The 27724-nt window shown below is 38.2% G+C and overlaps 1 protein-coding gene, 1 long non-coding RNA gene and 1 pseudogene across 7 annotated transcripts in view; 2 read left to right on the top strand and 1 right to left on the bottom strand.

The window, feature by feature from the left end:
* Wdfy3 (WD repeat and FYVE domain containing 3) overlaps window positions 1–27724 on the bottom strand; it is a 250897-nt gene that overhangs the window by 195889 nt on the left and 27284 nt on the right. For all 6 annotated transcript variants that reach the window (XM_048364027.1, XM_048364026.1, XM_048364029.1 and 3 more), the window contains one exon: window positions 24702–24795. In XM_048364027.1, coding sequence (XP_048219984.1) covers window positions 24702–24795 — 94 coding nt within the window. The remainder of the gene's footprint in view (window positions 1–24701; window positions 24796–27724) is intronic.
* On the top strand, window positions 4309–14408 carry LOC125364448. The gene is made up of 4 exons (XR_007213526.1): window positions 4309–4537; window positions 6870–6878; window positions 10809–10814; window positions 14398–14408. It is a non-coding gene; the product is annotated as an uncharacterized LOC125364448 (long non-coding RNA).
* Window positions 25824–26825, top strand: LOC125364985 (annotated as a pseudogene).

Below are 27724 nucleotides of genomic sequence, written 5' to 3'. Positions count from 1 at the left end.
ATGCTATATTAAAGGTAAAATCAGGGCTGGGGATATAGCCTAGTGGCAAGAGTGCCTGCCTCGGATACACGAGGCCCTAGGTTCGCTTCCCCAGCACCACATATACAGAAAATGGCCAGAAGCAGCGCTGTGGCTCAAGTGGCGGAGTGCTAGCCTTGAGCGGGAAGAAGCCAGGGACAGTGCTCAGGCCCTGAGTCCAAAGCCCAGGACTGGCCCAAAAAAAAAAAAAAAAGGTAAAATCAACCACGGAGCTCTAGATCCCTTCTCTCATTGCTACTGAGTTCTTGAATTTATTTGCAAACATATATTACATATGTTTACATATACAGGTGAATGAATAAATATACACTATATAATCTTTACATAGTCTATTAAAAACATAATTCGCAGCCAGGTGCTGTTAGGCAACACTTAGACTGAGATCTGAGTATCTTGGTTTGAAACCAGCCCAGACAAGGCTGACTATGAAATTCTTAACTCCAACTAATGAGCAAAAAGCCAGAAGTAAGGTGTGTCTCAAGTGGTATAATGCCAACATTGAGCTAAAAAAAGCCAAGAGTGGGTGTTAATCTCTGAGTTCAAAGTCTAATACCAGCATAAATTAATCAATTAATGAATAATACATTTTACCAATCGTTTAATGTTCAAAGGAGAATATGTTAAATTGTCCGACTAATGGATCAACTGCTACTACCCAGCCACGAAACAGTTAAGAAAGACACATTCTCTAAAGTTACTTTAAATAATAATAAATAATAACAATAATAAAGTGTGCCAACCTCATGGCATTTCCCCTACACAGGCACAGCCTTTCAAATATCACATTAAATTCATCTCACTATTTCCCTATAATTTTCTGCACAGTTTGACAGACTGGCACCTGAGAAGAAATGTAAGGTTGTAGGTACTATTAGTATAAAACGTTCTTCCCAATTTCCTGATGATTTTATTATGGTCCTGAGGTTTCGATTCTTTTGCAGAAAAAACCTCATTGTATCATAACCACATATACCTTCCTAGAAATCTTCATCGACTTCAGCTTCATTAGCTACTGGTATATCCAAGATGTTTGGATATATACCCTGGCTCTGATGTCAAAGGGAATCTCAATGAGATTTGGCTTCCCACAAACACCCAACAGCAACTTTCTAACAGAAGAATTCTGAGTACATTGGTGCATAAACTAAAATTTAACACCTAGGATGACTTGTATGTCAGGTTCTTGTGTTGAGTTCTACACTGAACTGGTCCCAGTATGGCAAATGAAACAAACATTGGGCTGGTCCCACAGTAGGTAACAGAGCAGTTGTGACTGAGGCCAATTGTTGGAGAGATACCCCCAGCCTCTGAGATGGAGCCTCCTGCGGACTCTAGCCACTCCCTCAGGGGAGAAGGGAAGCCATGTGTCTTCACATGCAGGGAGGCAAAGAGCAAAACCCAGACTGCTGTGTGAGGCTTCTTTTGTAAGCACCTTCATCCTTTCATAAGACGATGGTCTCAGGGCCTACTCAATTCTAAATACCATGCCAGTGGCCGGTTTCAACTGCATTTTGGAGAGCAGAAATAAGAACTTTAGCAGATAGTTCAAAGAATAAAACCAAAACATAACCATCAAGGCAACAATGCTGAATACTCTGGGTAAGGTATGTGAAACTGTGAAAGAAAATCAGAATAGAAACCAAGTCCTCCTGGGTTTTATTCCTGATTTTATCTTTGACTCACTGGAAGCATTAAATCAATAAACCATCTCAGTGTTGCTCTGTGACTGCTCAGCAGATTGATATCTCAAGGTGAATATACTGTCCTAAATGCAGTACTTTCCCTGTCAGATATGACATACCACATGAAGAAATACTGTAATTCAAGTTATCTCAGAATACCTTCATTCTACACTCCACATTAGCCATAAATCTGAAGGTGTGGTTTACAGCACAGCTGTCGTACCTTTCTGCACATTCACACTTCCTGGCTATCTCAAAGCTCTCTCCCATATGTACACTATCAAGACAAGTTGCATGGTCTATCACATATGCACAGAAACTCTGTGCATCTATCATGCTTGAGCTCTGTTCAGAGTCTGCAATCTACTTTAGCCCTGAAGACTGCCCATCAACAATCTGCAAATGATCCTCCAGAATTAATAAAAAATAAAAATATGGTAAATATAGTCTCAATACAAGGGGCGAAAGAGAGAAAGGCTTGGTCCTTCCAGGGGATAAACAATAAAAAGCAACTTACAAATGAGTTATGTATTTTGGTAACTCCAGTAATTCAAGTGTACTAATGAAACATGAAAAAAAACCTAGAAGACTGAGATCTCTAGAAAAGCAAAAATATCCCATAGTGACTTCTCTTGTAGATAATTAATAGACCATATCTCAAGTTAAACTCTAGGAGACAAACACTCAGTAATGAATAAGTCATCTTCTGTAAATCATTTACATCCACATAAAAGGGGGGGGGGAACCTATTTATAAAGGGCAAAATAAATTTTCATCATGACTGAAAGTATAACCCAAAGTCCTTACCATTTTGTGGTGATCTGAAATGTCAGCAAGTTTATTGGCACTTCAGTCTTTAAAACCAAAAGCCTGAATGGGATCTCACTATTAATAAACATTCCAAGTTATGAGTTCATATCCTAGCTCTGACATAAAACTCCTCCCTTTCAGGCTTATGGTTGGTAATTGAGAGAGGATGCATCTAAACCCTCTTACTTGACACCTGGGTATTAAAAGCTTAAAGTAGCTTAGGTGGGGAAGTAGCTCATTGTGGGGCTCTCATGGCTCATGCCTCTAATTCCTAGCTACATAGGAGGCTGAGATTTGAAGATTACGGTTCGAAGCCAACTTGTACAGGATAGTCCATAAGGCTCATTTCCAATTAACTAGTAAAATGCCAGAAGTGGTGGCTCAAATACAACACCAGCTCTGAACTAAGGGATAGCACCCAGACCCTGAGTTTCAACCCCTAGTACATACCACACACACATATACAAGAAGCTTATAAGGGTCTTCTTGAAGATATATATTGTAAGGATTTAGAAGTGAAAAAGAAGCTATGTTGTTGAATGAAAGTCAACCTAAATCACATAGAATGTAAATATAAAAGGTTATTCTATCAGGTTCATCACAATAAAGCTTACATTTTTGCTAGGTCACAAAAGGAAGAATATGGTTACCTTTTATAGTTAACATTTACAAAAATAAACGTAAGTGCAGCTTTGCTCCACATTGCCTTGGGCAGCTGGGATGCTCAGCCTCACACAGGTACATATCAAGGTTAGAGTAAGCCTACACTAAAACCTTGGCCAACTCTCACACACTGCCTGTGAAGAAGGACAGATAATGCATGTTCCAGATACAAGTACTTCCATGTGATACTAGAAACCACTTTATGAATTCATAGGGGTCAGTGATAGAGACTATAGTCTCTAGAAAACTATAGGCCTAGTGGTTGTGTTCCTACCTTGAATGACTAAGAAAGCATATAAAGGCTCTGGAAAGAAGTTACAAAACAAGAAGTTGGAATACAGTTCACTCAAGTTAATGAGTTTGCATTATCTTTTCATTTCTTTGGAGGGTTGTGGGGTTTTATTCAAGGCAAATACTACCCTACAGAGTTTAATTATCATGGATACACAATTGTTTGTTTTAACAAGTATGCACATACTCACCAAGACACTTTCTGGGGATAAAACTTAAGACCTCATATATGGTATGCAAAGAGCTCTACCTCTTGAGCCATGTTTCCAGCCCTTTCTCTCAAGACTGGGGCACCCTTCTATAAGCTACACCTCCATTTTGGAATTTTGCTGGTTAACTGGAGGTAAGAGCCTCTTGGATTTGTCTGACCTGGCAACTGGCTTCAACCCAGGATCCTCAGATCTCATCCTACTGGGTAGCCAGGATTATAAGGGGTAGGTAAACCACCAGTACCTGTCTGTCATTATTCTTTTTCTAAACCACATTACTGAAACATCAGTACAATTTTGCCTTCTTGACTTTAAAAACATGTAGTTATGCATGCACATAATACTGAAAACAATTTTTCTATTAAAATTAATATTTTATGGTTAAATTAAAAATTAAAGACAGGATTACGGTAGAATGTGGTATTGTTTTATGGTGCTGAAGATTAGGGGACCATAATAGGGCAGCAGGGTCTCATGCAGGGCCAAGCTTTCTGAGCTACAGCCTCAGTTAATGGTCAGGGTTCTTATTTATTTGTTTTTTTTTTGTAAGGGTGGTTTTTGTTTGTTTGTTTAGAGATAATGTCTCACTGTGTAACTCAGGCTAGGCTTAAATTAGGATCCTCTTGCCTGCCTTCCTTGGCTGGTTTTGCAGGCATGTACCATGATGCCTAGCTCCACAGCCAGAATTTAAAAGTGTTTTTAATATGTCAGTTATTAACCCAGCCTACTACTATATGATCGAACGAAGTTAAATATATCTGTACATAATAATAGCACATTCTCTATGACAAAGATCACTGGGAGGCACTGAAATTAAGGGAAATAATCTAGAAGTCACTAGTTGTCACAGGTGAAACAATGGCTTCCTGAAAGGCATTTTTTAAAAAATTCAGATTGTCTTACTTTACAGCAGAACAGCAAATGGCATGTGCTACACAAGCAACAGAGGAGAAGGAAAAGGAGAAGGAAGAACAGGAGCAGCAGGAACAGTAACAGAAGGAAGAGATATCATTCACTATGAACTCATTTTTTTAATCTATCATTTTAAATGGTAAATTATTATTTTTTTTGCGGGGGGGGGCCAGTCCTGGGCCTTGGACTCAGGGCCTGAGTACTGTCCCTGGCTTCTTCCCGCTCAAGGCTAGCACTCTGCCACTTGAGCCACAGCGCCGCTTCTGGCCGTTTTCTGTATATGTGGTGCTGGGGAATCCAACCTAGGGCCTCGTGTATCCGAGGCAGGCACTCTTGCCACTAGGCTATATCCCCAGCCCCCTTAAATGGTAAATTATTTTGATGTAGCTAAATTCAATAGTAACAAATATTCCTAAATACCATCTCTTATGATTGAAATATTATTTTCATTTATTTGTAATACTGAACCCAAATTCTAAGAGCTCATTTAATCTTCACAACTTTTTAGGTAGGCACTATTATTACCTACATTTTACATGAGACAGAGATAGTAGAGACTCTACATATAGCCTCAAGCTCCTGTTGAGGTTTACCAGTTTAAAATTATTTTGTTTTTATTGTATAAGCAAAAGGTCCACAACATCAAGTTTTGATATATATAGTCATCAATTAAACACATGCATTTCCTTCTCAAAATTATCTTCTTGTGGGTGAAAGCATCTAAAACTTTTTTCTTAGGAAATTTTATTATAGGGTACAAAGTAATAACCACTCATCAGTTGTGGATAATCTGGCCTATTTCCATAATTTGACTATGAGGAATGTTACTGTGCAGGAGTCTAAGTGATATCCTAACATAACTTCTTTGGATAAATTCACAAAGGTGGTACTGTTGGATTGTAATGTAGTTTTACGTTTCCTGAGATGCCCTCATACTGGTTTCTAGAGGATACACTATTTTACATGGTCACTGTTAGTGACCATGTGTAAAGATTCCTTTTCTCACATTTGTTTGTGTTCTTGACAATGTTCTTGTATTCTGAGTGCAGTAAGATGAAATCTGAGTTACATTTCCTTTATGTTCAGCATCTGTTTGTATACTCATTGACTATTTGTTGTTGTTGTTTTTGCCAATGCTAGGGTTCAGCTGGGGCCTTGTACTTGTTTGGCTTGTATTCTACCTCTTCAGCCATGAGGCAAAGCCTGGAAGAGGTAATTAGGCCAGGAAGGTTCCACCCTTGAGGATGGACTACTCATACTATCATACAAGTGGGTTGGCAAAAAGAGCTCAGTTGTCTTGCCATGGAAGCCTATGCACCACACTGTTGTCATCTTGGAAGTCCTTGATAAACAGAAGCCAGCACCATGCTCCTGGACTTCCCTGTCAAACAACCTTCCACAGCTTACCAACCATGCAGACTTAGGTACTGGGTTATAGCAGCAGCAAAGAGACTAAGGCAGCAGAGAAGCTTAGTAGCTAGCCCTTGCGTAGCCTGGTAAGTGGTAAGATCTACAAAAAATTCAGGGTGCCTCGCTCTAACAGTAGTCCTCTTAAAGATATCTGTTCCCTACTCATTGCTCTCAAGTTCAACTTTATGAGTATGGGCCCAAATCTAGAAAACTTCTGGTACAAAGAAGAAACAGAATTGAACTATTGTTCTCAGGCATGGTATTAATAAAAAGTCTGTTTTGCTAATCTGTTAAATGTTTTTCTATGGAGTAACAAGCCCCCCCATTGAAAAATCCTTTGTTAGGATAGGTAACAAGCTTGAACCAAAGGTCACCAACATGAAAAAAAAAAACCAAGGGATCCCCTCTTTGTAAACCTAAGTTTAATAGCCCTGAGCTAGGCTTTGACAAATGAAATGGATCTAACAACTGAAATAAAGAAAAAATGTTAAGAATAAAACAGAAGGGCAAAGGCTCAAAGATGACCTAGAAGTACCTTCAGAAGGGAGTGTTTCTGAGTAGATTTTTGTCACTAATGTTCTGCTTGAGGTAGGAAGTTTTAGGCAAAATTCATCCTGCTGCTTGCTTTTCAAATAAGCCGTGCTGATTATGACTATGGCTGTTTCTGTGCCACAGCAGGAGAGCAGAGACTTCATGGCCCACACAGCCTCGTCTGCTCTGAATATCTGTCTGCGTTCTAAATTCATATGCTGAAATCCTGACCCAAAAAGGGATGGCATTAGGAAAGTGGGGCCTTAATTAGGTCATAATGGTGGAGTCTTCATGAATGGAATCAGTGCTTTTATAAAACAAGCCTGAAAATGTTTCTTTGCCCCTCCCATTAGTTCCTTTTGTATCTACTAAAATGCAATCAGATTTCAAAATTCTGAACATAGGGAAAAGTATACCCCATAACTGATGAAAAATGAAGTCAAGGACTGGAAATTTGGCTTAGGGGTAGAGTGCTTGCCTAGCATGCATGAAGCTCTGGGCTCGATTCCTCAGTACCACATCAACAGAAAAGACTGAAAGTGATGATGCCTTTGCTCAAGTGGTGGAGTGTTAGCCTTGAACAAAAGAAGCTCAGGGATGGTGCCCAGGTCCCGAGTTCAAGCCCCAGGACTGGCAAAAGGAGAGAGGAGGGAGAGAGACAGAGACAGAGAGAGAACAAGTCAAGAAAATGACATAAATCTACAGGTAACAGGGTTATGATCCATCCATATTGCACATTTGACAGTAAGCCAATACCTATTAGAAGCAAGAAAACTATTACTACAGAACAAAGGATCAAGGTTTATGTGCAATACCACAAGGCACTAAGTATGGAGGCCCCCACAGTGAGCCCAATTCTGCAATGCTGGGCAGCCTTACCAGAATACTGGGAGAGTGCAACAGGTACATTTAGTTGACAAACACATTTTCCCACCAGAAATATGAATCAAAGTCACAATGTGTTTCCAACAACTGCTCAGAAAAACATCTTGCTACCTTAGATATGTACGAAAATGCTGAGATATATAGTTATGATGAAACTGAAAGAAAACTGTAATAATACATATGTAGCATCTTTCCCCTATATTATTTTACACCTGAGTATTTATTTCACAGTAATGGAAAACCTCAGAGGATATAGAATTGAAACATAAAACATCCAGAATGCTTTCCATTGGTGAAGAATTGAGTTGCTATTGTACTTAGGGGGACATAGGTAGAGGTGAGGAATTGAGTAGGGAAAGAAAAAATAGATTAAAAAACAGAAGCCCTGGGTTCAATTCCCCAGCACCACATATATAGAAAATGTCCAGAAGTGGCGCTGTGGCTCAAGTGGCAGAGTGCTAGCCTTGAGCAAAAAGAAGCCAGGGACAGTGCTCAGGCCCTGAGTCCAAGGCCCAGGACTGGCAAAAAAAAAAAAGAAAAAAACAGAAGCAGATTTCACAGATTCAATTCAACATTTTATCTCCATCTGCAAAGTGTAAAGCTGTTTGATTTTTATATCCGACTGTGAACATTTTAATGTGCTATTAAGAATTCTCCAGTGGATGAAAGGATGGGTACTAGTATTAGCAGGTAAAGTCAGGGGTTCCTGGATTTAATGATATGGGGAGAAGGGGAAAAATGGATTTCATATAGTGTTGTCATTCTCTACTACTTTAGGGGAGACACCAGTTATTTGATTAATTGAGGAACAACCGAATCAAAAGTTTATTTGAAGTGTAAATGAGTCACTGGGCTGAGCTGTTTACTCTGCTCCTTTCTGAGAGATGGGGATTTTTTTGGAGGTGAAGATTAAAAGCTGATGAAGATATAGTCACACAAAAAAAAAGAATTCTCCAGTAATTATAAATTAATACAAAAGTATAGGAATAACTTTTATACTAGTTTAATACATCCTCCTACTCAGTCTTTGAAAAAAATCTCAAAACAAACCTTCATCTTAATTTTCATTAGTGAAGAAATCACCTTTGAAGGCAGCAGTTATGACATACTGATAAAAGCAGCAGAAAATCTGTATGTGAACACTTAGACAAGAATTATTTTCAGGTATTTAAGAAATTATGTGATAGCTATGATCTATCAAAAAGCACTTTACTGTTCACACATACATACAAACAAATTAAAAGCCAGGGTAAAGAAACTAAATTGAGTGCTTAATATATACAGACAGTGGCCTAGACCCTTGAGATAAATTAATTCATCTAACCTTTGAAACAATTCTGGTCTCAGTGTCCTTAAGAGATCAGGCAACTAAACCCAAAATCATACCTAGTAAATAATTTTGCTGCTTATTCATTCAACAAATAGCCATCTGGGTAAAGATTTAAATCTTTTTGAGGTACTACACTGTACAATTTTTTTAAAAGGAAATAATAAAAGAAGCAAACTGTCAGGCATTGGTAATTCATGCCTAAAATCCTAGCTACTCAGAAAACTGAGATCTGAATTGTCAGTCCAGGCAGACAAGTTTAAAAGGCTATATTTCCTCTCAAAATGCATAAACACAAGTCACAGAAAAAAGTGTTTCATTTCTTAAAGATTCTACAGGCAATGTAGAACTTAAGAGACTTACAATCTTATTTCGTGAATCTGAGGGAAAGAGTGGCCAAAAAAATTCTAAATATTAGATTAACAGCTCAATTAAATAATTAAATGGATATGCAATCTCATTACCATCCTTTTGCCATAAAAACAAATATTTTAAGAAAATTACACTTAGTGTAAGTGTACACACACACACGTGTGCATGCATACCAGTAACAGGGCTTAAACTCAGGGCCTCCTTGAAAAGGATGGGGCCAAGGGTAAGGGGTAGATGAGTAAAGAGGAGAGGGAAAGAATGTAGTCAAGAATTCAATGTACATCCTACAAAATTAAGAAAAGTGAGGGATGGGAAGGGGTGGGAGGGGAGGGAAGGGTGAGAAAGCTGAAAGGAGAGACATTGATCAATGGACTGCAAATGGAGTATCTCTAATGGTAAAAGAAACTTAAATAAATATATTTAATAAAATGCCTCATTTTGGTCAGGTCCAAAGGGAGAAACACAAGCTCTTCTTCCATTCGGTAGGCTCTGAATTCTTTGATAATCCTCCTTTCAAAGGTAGAGTGTAATTATACTCACCTTAATTGTGGGTTGCACTTGGAGACATGTTTCTCAGGAAAACAATATGGCAAAAGTGTCAGTGTGACTAGGTCATGACAGTATGATGGTTTCTTCCTCACTCTCTAGGATCACTTATTCTGAAGGATGCCTACCTACATCCATGTCATAGGATACTTATAATGTTTTTGTTCACCCAGCAATGAACAGGCTTCCTGGAGACAGAGAGCAAAAATTTGAGGCCCATTCAAGCTCCACTCACTCTATATGACTCAGTCATTGTCAAAAGAGAAAGGGAAGGGGTCCCCTAGCCTTACTCATGCCTTTAGATTGTCTCAGCCAATATTCTACTTACAACCTCCTTAGAGAAACAAAGCCAGACCACTCAGCTAAAACACTCCCAGGTGTTTGATGGATAGAAACTGTGAGACACAGTCCTTGCTTATATAAACTACTAAGTTTGAGGGTAACTTGAAGCATATTAAGAGGTAACTAATATACTTGCATTTATTCAATAAATATCAGTGCCTCTTTTGCCCCCTTCACTATAGAAAGCCTAAGGCAACTAGAAAAATAAGGGATTAATTACCAAAGAGGTAATAGTAGTTGTCAATACTAAACTAGTGCTCTAAGTCCTAACCTGAATACCAGGAAACAACATCAAGTTTGCAAAGAAGGAAGAGGAAACTCAGACATTGTTTCTGGAGAAGAGTGAAAATCTACACTTAAGCTATGAGGAAAGTGTACAGGGTGGTGGATAAATAGCCTGGAGATATAAGTACTAGCTGGGTAAGGAAAGGGCTTAATAAACAAAGAGCTTCCTTATCTAATTAAAAAATGAATAAAGGAACTGACATTTCATCAAAGAAGACTTATACATATGGCTGGTAAGCACTTGAAAAAATTAAGTGTTAGCAAACCAAGTAGCACCCACTGACCCACCTACTGACCAAAACAAGAACGCTAACAAGTGCTGGCCAGAACATAGAAACGGGACCCTGTGTGCTACGGGGGGCAGGGGGTGCTAAATTTTGCAATCATTGTAAAAAGTAAGTGTAGTGGATCCTCAAAAACATGTGCATGGTCACCATATGATTCAGCAATTCTCTTTCAAAAGAATTAAAGAGACCTAGATACCATACGTACCAATATTGTTAGCAACAGGTTTCAAAATAAAAAGTGTATATAACTGAAATGTCTCAAGAAATACATGAACAAAATGTGGTGTGTGTGTGTGTATAATGCAAATTTTTTTTTTTTGCCAGTCCTGGGCTTGCACTCAGGGCCTGAGCACTGTCCGTGAGCTAGCACTCTACCACTTGAGCCACAGCACCTTTTCTGGTTTTTTCTATATATGTGGTACTAAGGAATTGAACCCAGGGTTTCATGTATGCGAGGCAAGCACTCTACCACTGGGCCATATTCCCAGCCCATAATGCAATACTGTACTGCCCTAAAATAAGGTTCTAGTACATGCTATAACATAAACCTTATAAACATCCTAACAGGGCTGGGAATGTGGCTTAGTGGTAGAGTGTTTTTCTAGCATGCATGAAGCCCTGGGTTCGATTCCTTAGTACCACATAAACAGAAAAGGCCAGAAGTGGTGCTGTAGCTCAAGTGGTAGAGTGCTAGCCTTGAACAAAAGAGGCTCAGGGATAGTGCCCAGGCCCTAAGTTCAAGCCTCAGGACTTGAAAAAAAAAAATCCTAAGTGCAAAAAGCTATATATAAAAGAACAAATATTTTATGATTACACTTAGAACAGGTGTTACCAGAGCCCAGAAGGGAAGGAGGAAATTAATGCCTAATGGATATAAGAATTTGTGAGAGTTAATGAAAATTTGTTGAGATGATAAAAAAAAGTTCTGGAAATGGAAGTGATTAACACAAATACTGAATGTATAAAATGATACTGAATTATGTGCTTATTATGATTAAAGTGGCAAACATTAGGTTATATGTATTTACTAGAATTTAAAACATAAAACTTTTTAAGATTCAAATCTCAAATTTAAGTATTATTTTTGAAAAAGAATTTAATTAGATCTAAAGCTTATTACAACCAAGTTTTCAAACCTACATAAACTGGTACGAGCACTGCCTTCAAAGTACATGCCAACATTAAAATGAAGCTTCTCACCCCCTACCCATGTTAAAGGAGAAGCCAAGCCTGTTAACTGGACGAGAGGGTATCTGCTTTGATAGTATAAAATAGGCATTCAATCCAAGTAAAACTCACAAAACTCAGGAGAAACAAAAGCCAAGCTTCCTTGCAGCTTGAGGGCTTCAGTGCCTATTTTTATTCTATTTCTATTTCCACATCTAGAAATTTCTCTTTACACCAGTTTAAAAATGTGGCTCTCAAGTGAAAAAATGTTAACAATTAAAACTGCAGAATAAAAAGAAAAAACAAACAAACTCTTGTAGAATCTCTTAAGTGTGGAAACCTTTTAGTGTGTAAATCTCAACTAACAGGAATGGGGGGGGGGATCTAATTATACAAAAACATGCACCCAAACAATGTGTCTCAAGTTTTTGCATTGGCAAGTGGTACAAAACCAATTACTTACCATGCAGCTTTCTAATCATGAATGTTACTATTTTCTACAAACTAATAAAGAACCTCTGTTTCATAATAAACTAACCCTGAAATTAGAGTTGATGCTTCTAACCACAAAACTAGAGCCTTGTCATATATTTTAAGTGCAAGTATTAATTATAAAGAGTTCATGCTTTATTATCAGTCTGGATAGCTAGAAAAAAACCATCCTTTTGTGGAAAGGCTATAATTTCAGAAAACAGACATGAAAACAACAGGTCAAGAAAAGCAAAACACGAGCAAAGGGTAACATTCAGTCCACTAAGGCAGTTCACAAGAGGTGGCCACAAGAAAAGTCATGGACACAGTCCCAAGCAGCACCTGGCCTTCATTATCTATCCCAGTCCTCTCCACCGACTTTTGTCTGGTCATGATCATGACCACTGCAAGTCTCAATGAAGAAGAAAGCCAAATCCAGACTCGATGCAAACTATGCATACCATCAGATGGATATCTTCCTTCTAGCCTCCTGGGGGAAGGATTTTCAGAAGATGACCTCAGCTGCCAGACTATCACTACTAGCAAGGTGCTAGTCAACTTCTCCTCCGGTAGTAGGGGAAATGCAGTTAAAACACTAGGTTAGAATAGCCTGAATCTTTTCCAAACAAACTAAGAATAAAATAAAAAGAAGACAACCCAGAGCTTTTGTGACCTCTAGTCGTTCTTAAAAATTAACCAGAAACACTTGATAAATTGAAATATATGAATTAATAAAGTAATTTCTAAAGAATCTATAAAATCTATAGAATCAAAAGCAATATTGTAGTTTAAAAAGAGTATAAAACCTGCATTAGGCAAATTCGATTTTTTAGGTATTTTCTGTGCACATCTAGATTTTGTCTAGCAAACAGTTTATAAACTATCTTCTCAGACTCACTGATAAAATGGATTTTCTGCTTCTACTCTAGTAATAATAAACAGGGGCAAAAGAAAAGCCAAGGCAAATCTCATTTATAATGACCTGAAGTGAAAGCTATAATTGAATGCAGCACTTTATCAAGCCTTTGGATTATTTACTAATTTGTAGCAACATCATTAGTCTCTGGTATGTTACCTTTCTGTCTCTTTTCTATAGACTTGAGACTTGTGAGATGAGGGAGTTTCAGAAGCCTTAAGGAGTCAGATCAGTGCCAAAGCCAGTGAAAAGAAGCCGAGAACTTGAAAGTGAAAGCCTACAAGGCTACAGCAAGCTTTCTTTTTGTTTTATTATTATTATTATAAGGCTTTGTTATTTATAAAATATATTATCATAAAGCTTTGTTATTTATACAAATACACTGCTATTAAACACCTTTCTTCTTTACAAATATTATTCACTACTACTGGAAACCTATAATCCTGGTTTATTCAGTACCATATGTTAAAAGAATTGACAATTACCAAAGCTAGGTGATAGGTACACGTATGCTTATTATAAAGATACATGAAATTTTCTCTAATATAAAGCTAAAAATAAACTGAATAAGCTTGTATAGTCTATAAATGAAATGACAGATTTTTGTTCCAACTTTGAAATACAACTACAGAATACTGATGATAAATAAAACACTGAGAATTGCCTACTTTTGTAGTACAAATAACTATCTTATTCCTTTCCTACTAAACAGAGAAAATCCATTGTTTTTATTATTCAAGATTGCCAGACTAATAATGAAATCATTAATAAATATGACTACATAAAAAATAACTTTGAATGGCAAGCCCACCATAAAGCCGTGTCAAGAGACAAATGAAAAAAATAACTGCAATATATATTACAGAGAACTATTAGTATACAAAGAAATTCATGACTAAAGTCTAAAATTCCTAAGAAAAAGGAAAATGATATTAAGTCATCTTCCCCTACATATATGAAATATGTATATAGTTTTTTGAGGATCAGTATTTTTCCCCTACCCTCGGGCAGAAAAGTCCATGATACTCTTTTTTTTTTATTAATTAAATTTTGTTGACAAGGTGCTGTGCAAAAGGGGTACAGTTATTATTATTGACAAATATTATTACACATCCTAAGTGTCATCATGACATTCCCATAGGCTTTCATCACACTCATTCCCTCTATTTCTTAGCCTTTCAGAACAGCAAAAACTCAAGAACTTGACAATACAAACTCTTTCAGAATCTACCAGTTAGGGCATTGTTTTGAGGTTCTGGCTTCAGTGATAAAAATGAAACAATTCTGCAGCATTTTGGATTACATTTATATAAAGCAAATATGTTACAATGTTGTTATTGACCAGAAGCATGTTCTCACTATGGAAAAGGGGAAAATAGAAGGGATTATTGTGAACTCATTCATTCAAAAAATATTCACAGTACATCCCTATATCATAGGCATGCTGATACAAGTCATATACATAAGTATGTAAGAACATGTACAAAATACAAATGAAGCCAGGCACCTGTGGCTCACGCCTGTAATCCTAGCTATTCAGGAGGCTAACATCTGAAACAGTTCGAAGCCAGCTCAGGCAGAAAAGTTCCTATGAGACTCGAACTCCAAATAACCACTCAAAAACTCAAAGTAGTGCTGTGGGCTCAAGTGGTAGAGTGCTAGCCTTGAGCACAAAGAGGCTCAGAGACAGCACCCATGCCCTGAGTTCAAGCCCCACAATGGAGAAAATTTTAAATACATATATAGATAGATAATGCAAAGATATGTGATATATACATATGTGCTATGCATGAACAGACACACAACCATATATATCTATATATGAACATATATGTACATGTTACAAACACATGTATTTTCTAGCTTTGTTCCATGAATGGGCCCAGAAGCAAAGATATCCAGCAGCAATGCAGATCCTCAAGAAGGGGCCACAGCTCATGGGAGAAATGATTGACTCCAAGTGCTGGGCAAGAAAGGCAGATAAAGAACCTTGTGAGAAAGAATGAAAACGATGATGCACTCACAGAAAACCTTGAGTTCATACCAAAAATAAGTAAAAGATAAACAAATAAATAAAAGAATGCTCAATAATTAGCAACTAGTAAATGTGGAGAGTTGGTTGAGAAGGCAAGACAACGATCACTTTACAACCATAATAGTAAAGACTGATCCACACAGGCATTTGTGCACACATCAAACAGGCGATAAAATCTAATGAGGGCAGTGGCTTTTGTCTTGAAATGCCCCCCTTCCACACACTGTTTATTAGTTCCAAGGGAAATGTGGTAACCACACAGTGCAGAAATCAAACAGTGAACTAGATGTTCAAAATGTACACTTCAAATGACACTAAAAAAATATCATTTAAATGCTATAGCACATATATGATCACAGACTAACTCGTGTACTAAAAGGAAAGAAAATTGCTAAAAAGTATATGTATTTTGTCAGTTGATAACAAACTGGAAAATAACTAGTAGATTAGATAAAAAGTAACGTAACAGTATAAAGTATACTGATTGAGGGGTTCTGCTTGTTAATGTAAAAAATTGTTTATATTTTTAGAAATCTACAGTAAAGCATTTAGGACAAAAGTTGATTATACTCAGCACAACTATCAAATTGTTCAAGAAAAATATATATGCATATATTTGTGAATATAAAAACATTTATACATAAAGTGAATAATAACACAATTGAGAAAAACCGGTAATAACCAATATAGCTGCATGAACTTTTTTAAAATTAGTTTTGTGACTCTTCTGCAAGACTGAATTTATGACAAAGAATCACTATGTTTAGAACCTAATATATTACTTTTCTCCCTAAAATCTGTTCCTTTTTCTGTAATCACTACACAGCTGAAAAGGCTACTTCTAGCAAATCATCCAGCTAGGAAACTGGCAGTTAACCTAGATTACCCAATGGTTTTGCTTCCTTTCCTCCTTTTACTTCAACTCTCACACTCAAACAAGTACTATCCTAAGGAAATACTGTTTACAGGTCTTTTGTCTTCTCTAAACACACTGAATTAGTCCAGGAACTAATTAGCATCTCTCATTTGATTTACTGCTAGCATCTACTAATGTTCACAGTTTCTCTACTCTTGGTCCTGAGTGAGTCCTTCCCTTCTACATTCTGCTACCCAAATGAAATCAGACCATGCTCCTCTCTGAATTTCTTACTCCTACAAGTAGATCAGAAAGAACTCACTAGATCCATTTATAAATCTCAACACTGATCAAATATTTTACCTTTGGATCTTGAAGAATAAATACAAAACTACTGCACAGAGATTTAGTCATGAAACTACCAGAGCCTTCTTGGACCACTTGGAAAAAATAAAGCAACTGGAGTTAAACAATAGTGTTTTCCATATAAATAGCCAGGAGTCAGAATGAGGGGGAAGAGGAGATAACCTCCCTCCTTTAAAGTCTTTTATGTATTTTTTAGAGACAAAAAACAAACAAAAAAACAACGGATCAATGTGTAACAATTAGTTTGTATACTTTCCTGCTGTTAATCTGTCATATATAAATTTATTCTCCAATCACTACCCTAAGATGATGGAGGTAGTTTTTGCCTCCCATACAGAAGAGAAGATATTCAGATACATAATTAAGTTCTTACCATCTGTGATGTTAACAGGTACTATGCAGCTGGCTCAATACACCATGTCCCAAAGCATCAAAAATAAAAACTGGAGTTGTATAATAGAATGATTCTAATCTTGTGACTGTCAAAACTACAGAAACGGTGACAGCTTATTTTGTTTTTATAAAAACCTTCATAAATATAACAAATTCCGCCAAGCTACATCAAAAGGAAAAAGATTCGGGCTATAAATATATTCACATAGATAAACACACTGATTTTTTTATATACTCCTGAAGGAATGAAAGAATTCCTTTTTTTTTTTTTGCCAGTCCTCGCACTTGGACTCAGGGCCTGAGTACTGTCCCTGGCTTCTTTCTGCTCAAGGCTAGCACTCTGCCACTTGAGCCACAGCACCTCTTTTGGCCTTTTCTATATATGTGGTGCTGAGGAATTGAACCAGGGCTTCATGCATGCTAGGCAAGCACTCTTGCCACTAGGCCATATTCTCAGCCCCAAGAATTACTTTTTCTATATATAGAACTCGAAGTCATTCCATTTTTTTTACTTAACTGTTAGTTCGATTTTTTTTTTAAAGCTGATTTCTAAGTGTTATTTTCTAGCTTCTAGGGCACCAGTACTGCAGACTCCCACACTGTAGACTGAACAGAACTAAATACAAGGATTTATATCCATGTTTTATTTCCTAAGCTTCGGTTAAGATTTCTGTATAGAATTTTAATCTTTTTTTTTTTTTTTTTTTTTGGGCCAGTCCTGGGCCTTGGACTCAGGGCCTGAGCACTGTCCCTGGCTTCCTTTTGCTCAAGGCTAGCACTCTGCCACTTGAGACACAGCGCCACTTCTGGCCGTTTTCTGTATATGTGGTGCTGGGGAATTGAACCCAGGGCCTCATGTATACGAGGCAAGCTCTCTTGCCACTAGGCCATATCCCCAGCCAGAATTTTAATCTTTAAAAAGAGATTTCATATGTATTTGACTATTTAACCTCTGCCAAGATACTAATTTATACCAAGTAACTACCACTTTCTAGGCCCCTTCATAATGCTCACTAAGCACTGATATGAACGATTTCTTTAGTCCTAATAACAATCAAATGCAGTAGACACCATCAATCTCATTTTTATTAAGAGATTACAGAGAATAAGAAAAGTTGGCCAGGCACTGTTGGTGCATGCCTGTAATCCTAGCTACTCAGGAGGCTGAGATCTGAGTTCAAAGTTAGCCTGGGCAGAAAGGTCATGTGACTCTTAGCTCCAATTGACTACTAGAAAACTGGAAGTGGTGCTGTGGCTCAACGTGGTAGCACACTAGCCTCAAGCAGAAGAGCTTAGGAACAGTGTCCAGGCCCTGAGTTCAAGCCCCACCACTGCCAAAAAGAAAAAGAAAAGTTTTGTAGCTAAAGTATCAGCCCCACAGATGGAGACCTCCACAAAGTCACCACTCCTTCCCTGTATCATCACTGCAGGAAGGAGTCATAGCCTCAGATACCTGAACACAATGACTTAGCTAATATTTATAGGCACAGGAATTCAACCCAAGATCTGATTCTGAATCTCTTCCTGCTAGCATACCTGCAGTTATAAAGAAAAATAGAGAAAGGGCCAAAATAAGGTCTCGTCACTCTAAATTTATCCTTGAAAATACAAAAATCTTAAAATGATATGGACATTTAATCCTAGAGGTCCCCAAGCCTCTCTCTGTTTACCAAGTAACTGTTAAAGGCACGCTTCGGGGCTATGTACATTCAGTCACCTTTTTTTCCCCAGATTCTGTTCCAACCTTCTTTCCCAGATTCTGTTCCAAGTGCTACTTCACTCACCTAAAAGAAATCTCTCTTAATTTTTCTCACATGCTAACTTTAGTCAACTAGTAACTACTTCCTGTCCCTATTCTAACTCCCTGGGGAAATGTTTTGCTTGTGTCATGTGACGCACGGATGACAAGAATATTTTCCAACCTCACTGGGTAGACTCCAAAAAGCAATAGAAACTAAGCTTCTCCATAAATACCGATTTATACTCTCCAAAAAGCAAGTGAGGGGTAGTGGTGCACATCTGTAATCCCAGCACTTGGAAGGCTGAGGCAGTTCTCTTCTCCACTCCCCTCCTTTTGTAAAGTATCGTTTAAAAGCTTTCTCAGCCACGGTATTACTATATACTCCAGTCTGGAATTGAATTTACTACACGCATGTTTGCATGACAAGCTTCTCAATTTTTCCATCAGTTACCATATTAGATATCCATTCTCTTCCTCACATATCCTTGTTAAAGAACCTGCCCTTTCCCCACTGAAAATGAAACTCATGGCTCAAGTGGTAGTAAGCACAGGCCATGAGTTCAAATCTCAATTCTAGCGGAGGGAGGGAGGGAGGGAGGGAGGGAGGGAGGGAGGGAGGGAGGGAGGGAGGGAGGGAGGGAGGGAGGGAGGGAGGGAAGGGAATGTACTGTGAACACATAGCTGAGCTTTCCTGAGAAAAGTTCATTGGATAGTTCTGACCATCCTTCAGAACATGAGAACATGGAGCTTGGTAGAACATGAAAGTATGACCAAAGTAATTACCTGGGGGACTGCTGGCTAGCTGAACATAACTAACCACAACTCACCACTGTACACTGATCAGAAAGCTGAAAAAGCTATTTAATGGAAACAAGAAAGGCAGTGCCCCTGTGACTCACACCTCTATTCTAGCTACTCAGGAGGATCACAGTTTAAGGCCCACTCAAGCAGAAAAATCTACTACTCATCTAAAAAAAAAAAAACACCAAAAACCCCAACAAGCTACCTCTAGAAGAACCAGAAAAATAGACAGCTAAAAATACTGAGTCCTCTGGAGGCCCAGCTGCATGTCTTTTGAATTCTGTACTATTTGTCACCAGGATAACTGTTTTCAAATCAACTTTCCAAAAATGGGCATCCTAGTACATCCTTATAATTGTAGAACTTCAGAGGCTAACACACAGGGTCAAGAGATAAGGTCCATGTACACTATACAGTGAAACTCCATCTCAAAATTTTTTTTAAAACTCTTTAAAATAAAAAAGGTAGATATGGACATCTCAAACTGTACATCTCAAACTTCTACAGGAAACTAACATACTAGACAACAAGGATATGTTTAGGACACAGAAAAGTCTGAGGGTCAATTACAAATCAATAGAATCTTCCCCAAAATAGGATGTTAACCTTACACAGGGTCAGAGGAGACAGAACAAATCATTCTGTTCAAAATACTTTCTTCCTGTGCCATTTTCTTACTTTTCTCAGCAATATGATAAAAAAAAATTTTGAAACGTTTACTAGGACGAACATTTCATTTATAGGGTATTGCCTCAAAAATAAAAGACAACTATAGTAGAGAAAAAAGTGCTTCCTGCTCTTTTGGAGTAAAGGAATAAGTAAACAAAGTCTTCTCTCCTGCTCAAGCCAGCACTGAAGGCCCTGGAACACATTTCAATCCTGGCTGCATTCCTAATCAGGTGAGCCTGGGCATCTTCCCTCGGTTCTTAATGGTATAAGTCAGGGTAAGACTATCACAATTTACCTCACCGAGCTGACAGGAAGAATAAATGATGTAAAGTACATTTTTAAAACCTAGGAAAATAGATGTGCTATTCATATTGTTTTTTATTATCATTAGCTATTGTTCCGATAAAGTGGGTGGATTTTAAATATATCTGTGACATTATAAAAACTAAATTCTTTAAACAGAGCTATTCTTTAGCAGGTGCAGGAAATGAAAGCCATTTTTTTAACATATGATCCAACAAACAGAGGAGATAAGATAATCCTAAATTAAAATAATCTCTCAAACACTCTAAATGCATAGTAAGAACAACAGAGACAGCGAGGTTGAAGGCATTAGTAGGCAGGTAGCCTGCTTTCCAAAAAAATTGTGAAGACTTTCTTTCAATGACCCATAATCATACAAAACAAAACCTTATTCTTGAATGCTCAATCCCAAAATGCTGTCAAGAGTTTGGATTATCTACTGATGCCTGAGGAAGGCAAATATTTTATTATCTCTTAGCACTTGTATACAGGAGTTGTCATTTCATGAAGTAGGTGATGAATACAATGCATCTTGTTCAGTGTCACCCCTTCCAACATTCTCACCCAAAATTTGCTAGGATATATACTAAATTCCTGACTGCATTCTCCCCACTCCCAACAAATCTCTCAGCTGAAGTAAAAGTTTAAGTTTCTACCCTCCTAATTTGTTGTCATCAATGCATAGTTTTTTTCTAAAAAAAAAAAAAAATACTATCCTTTGTTAAAAAATAAGAATGCCATTCCCAAATCCTTCTTCATTGTTCTGGAACATCAGAACTTTAGGTTCTCAGCCTTGGCCTCATATAATGGAGGAGAGTCATAACTCACAGGCCCGTCTCAAGCCTTCAGCCTTCCCGGGGTCTGAGCCCTGTGAACTCATGCTGAGCCACTAGCTTCTCTGCTTCTCCAACTTACAGATGGCCTATGAGACTTCTCAGCCTATGCAATGGAACCTATCTATTGCTTTAATAAATCCTTTTTCTTATCTCCCTCTTTCTCTCTACATCATCAACAGAGACAGATACAGAGACTAAGTTTAATATGAATAATATTAAATAAATTGTGCATTTTTTCCACTTAGTGTACTTCCTTCTTCTTTCCATACTGCAGTGGGTGGCTTCAAAGATGGCTACCATTGCTGCCACCTCCTGGCGCTCACACCCTTGTGTAACCTCCCAATTCCTAAATGGAGGTTTGGACCTAGTGGCTCACTTATAACAAACTGCAGATGACCAAAGTAATGCCTTTCCTGCTCACCATCTCTTACTACCTTATGATAATAGAAGCTGTTTCTAGGTTATAAGCTGCTCTGTAAAAGACACTCACACAGCAAGGCAACAGGGTTGGCTTCTTGCAAATACCCTGCACAATGAACAGTGGCCGTTGACCCAACAGGCAATGAAGAACTAAAGGCTGGAGATGGCCTTGTATGAGACACAGAAGCAGATCCTCCTGCTAACTTTCAGATCAGACCACAGCTCTAGCCTACCTGTTAAATGGAGCTTTATGAGAGACCCTGAGTTGTGGATTCTTAATCAATAAAAAAATGAAACAACAAAAAAATGAATGTTTGTCCACTAAATTTTGGAGTCATGTGTTATATGGTGCTATAGATTAAACTGTGTCCCCTCATTCCTAGCATCTCAAAATGTGAATTTATTTCAAGTCCGAATTGTTATAGAAAGTTAAAAAGAAATTGTTAGGGTAGGGCCCAATCCAGTATGGCTAGGAAATCTGAACAAAAGAGAGGAGATAGTGCGAAGAGCCATGGCTAACTATAAGCCAAGAAGAAGAGGCCTGATGCAGCATATTCCCTCACAGATCGCAGAAGCAGCCAGCCTGGCCAATGCCTTCACTTCACATGTCTAGCTTCCAAGTTCTGAGGCAACACATTTTTGTTGTCTGTGCCACAGTTTTGTTACAACAGGATCAACAAATCAATTCATGTAGCAATATGTAACTAATATATACATACTTAGTTTGAAATGGTTTTTCTCAGGTAAGGGTTGGATCTTAATGGAAGACCATTTGCTTAATAGCCACAGAGCCCTGGTTCTGATCCTCAGTGAACGAAAATAAATAAGTTATCAACAACATCAAAACTAGCTCCTGTGAAGGCTCAGACAGATGTCTAAAGATCTTTACTTAGAAAAAAGGTATTATTCCATATCAAAAAATCTTAGGACCTCAGATTTTTACTGAGCTGTGTGACCCTTTTACAAACCATCTAAAAATTATATGATTTTTAAAAATTGATTAATGAGGATGATGTTCTAGGAATTGTTCAGAACACAACTCTCATCGCTACCACTATCAACTCCACTGTAAGATGGGCACAGGGCACATTTGTCTCCCAGCTACTCAGAAGACTAAGGTGTGAGGTACATGTGAACCCAGGAGTTCAACACCCTCCTAGGTGACACACATAGTAAAGACTACAGTTTTTAAAAGATACAGAAGTTAAAGTATTTAAAATGTCAGAAGTTGAGGTCACAGAATTGGTAAGAGGCAAATGGAAGGACTGAAATAAACTGAAGTAAAGAGAAAAAGTGATTTATCCAAAATGATATTGGACAGCTGAGCAGTGACTAAATTAAAAGACATTCTTTCCAACACTTTTTGTTCAGTCTGGCCTTAAGCCACTATTCTCCTGATCTAACTGAGATTATAGGCATTAGCCATGTGACTGACTTAGCTCAGTTTTTAATCACAACTCATCACCGCAAGGAATATTGGCACTGTAATTATTAACCACCTGTATTTAGTAGGAGTAACTCACATCCTTTTCAGAGAGCAGGCTTTGAAACAATGAGCCAATGCAAAGTTTTCAAATGATCCTGCCTGAACCCCTGATTTGTCTAGGAGCATCAGAATCGGAATCAGTTTGTTCTAGGATATTTACCTTTCTTTGGAAGTCTAAATGAAAAGACACAAAGCTTTGCAGGTGGTAACCACTAAGCTTCCCATTACAAAGAATGGAAACACAGGACAGCCAGTCCCCAGAGAGGCAGAGAAGGGACACAGGCAGATGGGAGAAGCCCCTTGCTGAGGGACAGGGAGAAAGCAGGCCCTGGGCTCTAGTCACATCGCAGCTACACTGCTTTCCTTGGATCTCCTAAAACACTCCCTTGCCCCCTTTCTATTAAGCTCACTAGCACTGATCTGTTGACAATCAATAAGGAAATATCAAAAAGGTACTCTTCTCCACAGTTGAAGAACATTATTGAAGAATAACCCACAAAAAATAAGCTTTCTAGTATGTACAAAATGAAGATAAAATTAAGGCATTCTGGTAGGCAGAGTACTCTCCAATGCTTTGCCACATGTTTCACCACTGCAGCTCATCATTGACTATAACTACAACAGATTAGAAAGTTCCAAACTTTAGGCCTTCAAAACTACCAGCTGGATGAGAGTAGTTCCAATCTGTAATCCTAGCTACTCAGAAGGCTGATGTCTGAAGATTTCAATTCAAAACCTTCCTGGGCAAGCAAAGCCAACAGACTTTTATCTCCAATAAGTCACCAAAAAGTCACAATTGGAGATGTGGCTCAAGTGATAGAATAGCATCCCTGAGAGAAAATTAAAAAGGCAAAACAAAGAGTGCAAGCCCTGAGTTCCAAGCCCCAGTATGTGCGGGAAGGAGGGAAGGAGGGAAGGAGGGAAGGAAGGAAGGAAGGAAGGAAGGAAGGAAGGAAGGGAGGGAGGGAGGGAGGGAGGGAGGGAGGGAGGGAGGGAGGGAGGGAGGGAGGGAGAGAGGGAAGGAAGGTCTCCAATTTGGGACGATTTGACTTATATGACTTTTGTGTCTCGTCAGGCAAGCACTCTATCACTAGGCCTTATTCCCAGCCCGACTTTTGTGTCTTTATGATGGTATATAACCAATACACATTCACTAAAATGTTTGCTTTGAATTTTTATCTTTTCCTAGGATAGAGACAGGCAAGACAATACACTTTCAGAAATAGCACGAGATCATGAGTGTGATTTTTACTGTGTGGCTAAGCTATAAACGTTTAATAGATCGGAAGTACCAAATACACTTACAAGTATTGGGAACATCTGTACATTTTTCCAGGAAAAAAAAAAAAAGACACAGAATAGAATGTATTAAAAACATCCTTAACAGGCATCTACTATAAAAGCAATCAATGATGTAAAGTCAGAATGGCAACTGAAGGTAATTTATATCAATATTTTGTTTCTGGTGCATAAAGTTAAAAGCTGTCAAAGTTTACCCAGCCACCAGTGCTAAAGCAGGACTGAAACCTAGGATTTTAGAATCACAGTTCAGAAGATTTGGTACTACTCAACAATACATCAAAGACAATCAAGTTGCTAACTCTAGCTCCTTTTCCAATGGATTAAAAATAATAAATTTCTAAAACTGACCTGATTCTCTGTTCTGGGCAGGCATGAACCTGCAGATAAACAATAGGAAAAGCAGGCACTTTCTTCCTGAAGCAGATCTGAAGAAGCACTACACCTGTGACGAAGGAAAGGAAGAGAGCTCAGTTCATGTTCCAAGTATAAACTGACACAGCATCATCTATTTTCTATTAATTCTCATTATCCGTGGCTTTATTAATAGAACACATAAGAACACTTTTATGACAGATAAAAGTTGCTATCAAATGGCCATAAAAAGTTTAAGGTCCTTCAAAGCTGGTCTCTCCGTGTCTTTGTTTGACTGGTAAGGAAAAAGATGCAGAGGAATTATGCAAAGCTTCAATGAAAATGCAGTTATACAGTGGGAGAGCCAATTCAAAAGCCAACTCTCCTCATCCAGGTAAGTGTTCACCGAACAGTTAAAATCACACCATATTCCCTTTGGAGAGAAAATTAATGAATGTGTCTGTGTCATTGTCAAGAATGAGAAGATGCATGTAGTATAGAAAGAGCTAAGTGTATTTCTTCTAATTAAAATCAGAGCAAAGCGCAGGTGGCTCACACCTGTAATCCTAGCTACTCAAGAGGCTGAAATCTGAGGATTGCAGTTCAAAGGCAGCCCAGGCAGGAAAGTCCATGAGACTCTTATCTCTAAAACACAACTTTTCAGAAAAAGCTGGAAGCGGCACTTTGGCTCATGTGGAAGAGCACTAGCCTTGAGCACAAAGAGGCTCAGGGACAGTGCCCAGGCCCTGAGTTCAAGAATAAATAAAATCAGAAAAATCACTTCCTCAGTTACAAGCCACACTTCAGCCTCAAGAGATTTATTGCACCTTACATAGAATATTGGAATATTTCTTTATATACAAGTCAGGATGTCAATTTGGTAGCGCAATCACATGAACTGTGAAATCTTAATTATGGCTTATCTTGTCTACTCTCAACAGGACTGTCATCTTAGTTACTTCATTGGTTCCAAAGCTCCTTTATGAAAATATGAGGAATTAGAACTAGTCCCAAGAAACAGTTCTAATTCTAAAATATTATGCCTAAGAACAGCTCATCTTTAGTAACACTCCAGTTTTCAAGTAGCCGTTGCTTTGCCGTGTAACTGTATTTGTTCATCTCTATACCTCATTATAACTAAAAATCAGTTAACACTCAAAATTATCTAGTTTCCACGTGTACCTCACCTCTTGCCTAGCTTGTATTTTACAGAAACCCAGACAAAGAAGCAAAGAAAAGTTTTCTCCACAAGTCCACCTCAAACATGGGGCTGAGCAAATGGCAACCTGAGTGACTTCCCATAAGGAACACCAGAGAACTCCCCACCCAAACCTGGGCTGTCTCAAAATTTATTTTGAAGTACCAGCTCTGCTCTGAATCTCCGTCTGTTTCTGCAGGTTCCTGATTTTCCATAATGGGTGAACTCCAAAACGTGAGTGTGCTCCCACCCACCCCCCGCCAGTGCAGTATATCAAGGAATACATGGGTGAAAATATTCAGGAAGGCTTAGCTCCTATGCCTCCACCTCCAATTAAAAACAGCTATATGATGTTTGGCAACCAGTTCCAGCGTGGCAATCTTATCGTCCGCCCTTTGGAAAGCCAGGGCATTGAATGGCTTCCTCCTATGCAGTTCGATCACAAAAGGGAACTGAGAAAACTCAACATGTCCATCTTTATTAATTTCTTGGACCTTCTAGACATCTTGATAAGGAGCCCTGGGAGCCTCAAATGAGAAGAGAAACTAGAAGATTTTAAGCTGTTTTTTGTACATGTGCATCACCTTACAAACGAATATCGACCCCCCCAGGCAAAAGAGACCTTGAGGGTCAGGATGGAGGTCCAGAAATGGCAAAGGCTTGAAATGGCCGAGAGGTTTCAGAAGCACCTGGAACAAGTTATTGAGATGACTTGGAACTGCTTGGCTTCTTTGCCTGATGATCTGCCCCATTCTGAAGCAGGAATGAGAGTAAAAACTGAACCAATGGATGCTGATGACAGTGATACCTGTACTGGACAGAGTGAGCAGCAAAGAGAGCACTCAGGATGGAGGAGGGATCAAATGATAGAGAAAGATGCTGCCTTATGTGTCCTGATAGATGAGACGAATGAAAGATCATGAAGGGGGTCCAGAGCATCAGGCAGTTTGTTTCCTTTTTGATAGCTTAAAAGAGATATAACTAAAAGAATAGGGGATTTATTTTAACTTTCAACTTTTTGATTTAGAGATGCTATAGGTTATATTGTACTGTAAAATGAGCATATCTACATTAAAAGTAACCACTTTAAAAAGCAAGTTGTTTACTGTTATGTGGGAGAGTGCTATTTTTGGATTTGTAATAATAAAAGTTTGAAGCAGAAAAAATATCTATGTCAAATATTTTCTAAGAAAAAAATCTTGGATTATTTTCTCAAACCACTGCTTCAGTTATTCATGCAACAAGTTTTTACTGTGTTTATCAGATGCTAGCCATATACCCAAGCTAAATGAGATAGGGGCTTTCAAGCAAGAAGCCTCTAATGAAATATTTGGTCTGCTTAGGAGTTTCAATGACGTAGGACAGAAGGAAACAGAAATGACAAGTCTCCTAAACTGTGACTTCGGAATAGGTCTTTCATTTTTTAAAACATACATAATACGTTCTAACACAACAATGATTTAGGACATGTTCAACAAAATTCAAAGCAAAATAATAAGGGTACCTACCACTCAATTTTAGTTCTGGAATTGGGTGTCATTACTAGCACTGTTCAAATTACTTTCCCTCCTTTTTTCCATGCCAGCCACTCTCTATCCCTACATAGTCTGCAAATACAACCCTGTATTTAGCCCTGCTATGATTTTTAAGTATATCACCTATTTATAGACCCATTTTGCTTGCCCATAAATCCGTGGCATCACACAGTTCTTGTCTCACAGAAGTTTATGCTTGCATTTAATATTATGTTTCAAAGATGTATCCATGTTGTTGCATTCAGATGTTCATTCATTTTCACTACAAAATAACCCTGTCTTATGTT

The sequence above is a fragment of the Perognathus longimembris genome, chromosome 16, assembly GCF_023159225.1.
Source record: "Perognathus longimembris pacificus isolate PPM17 chromosome 16, ASM2315922v1, whole genome shotgun sequence".
In the NCBI taxonomy this organism is placed as follows: Eukaryota; Metazoa; Chordata; class Mammalia; order Rodentia; family Heteromyidae; genus Perognathus; species Perognathus longimembris.
The sequence above is the reverse complement of the archived record's forward strand: the minus strand, read 5'-3'. Positions and strand labels throughout refer to the sequence as shown.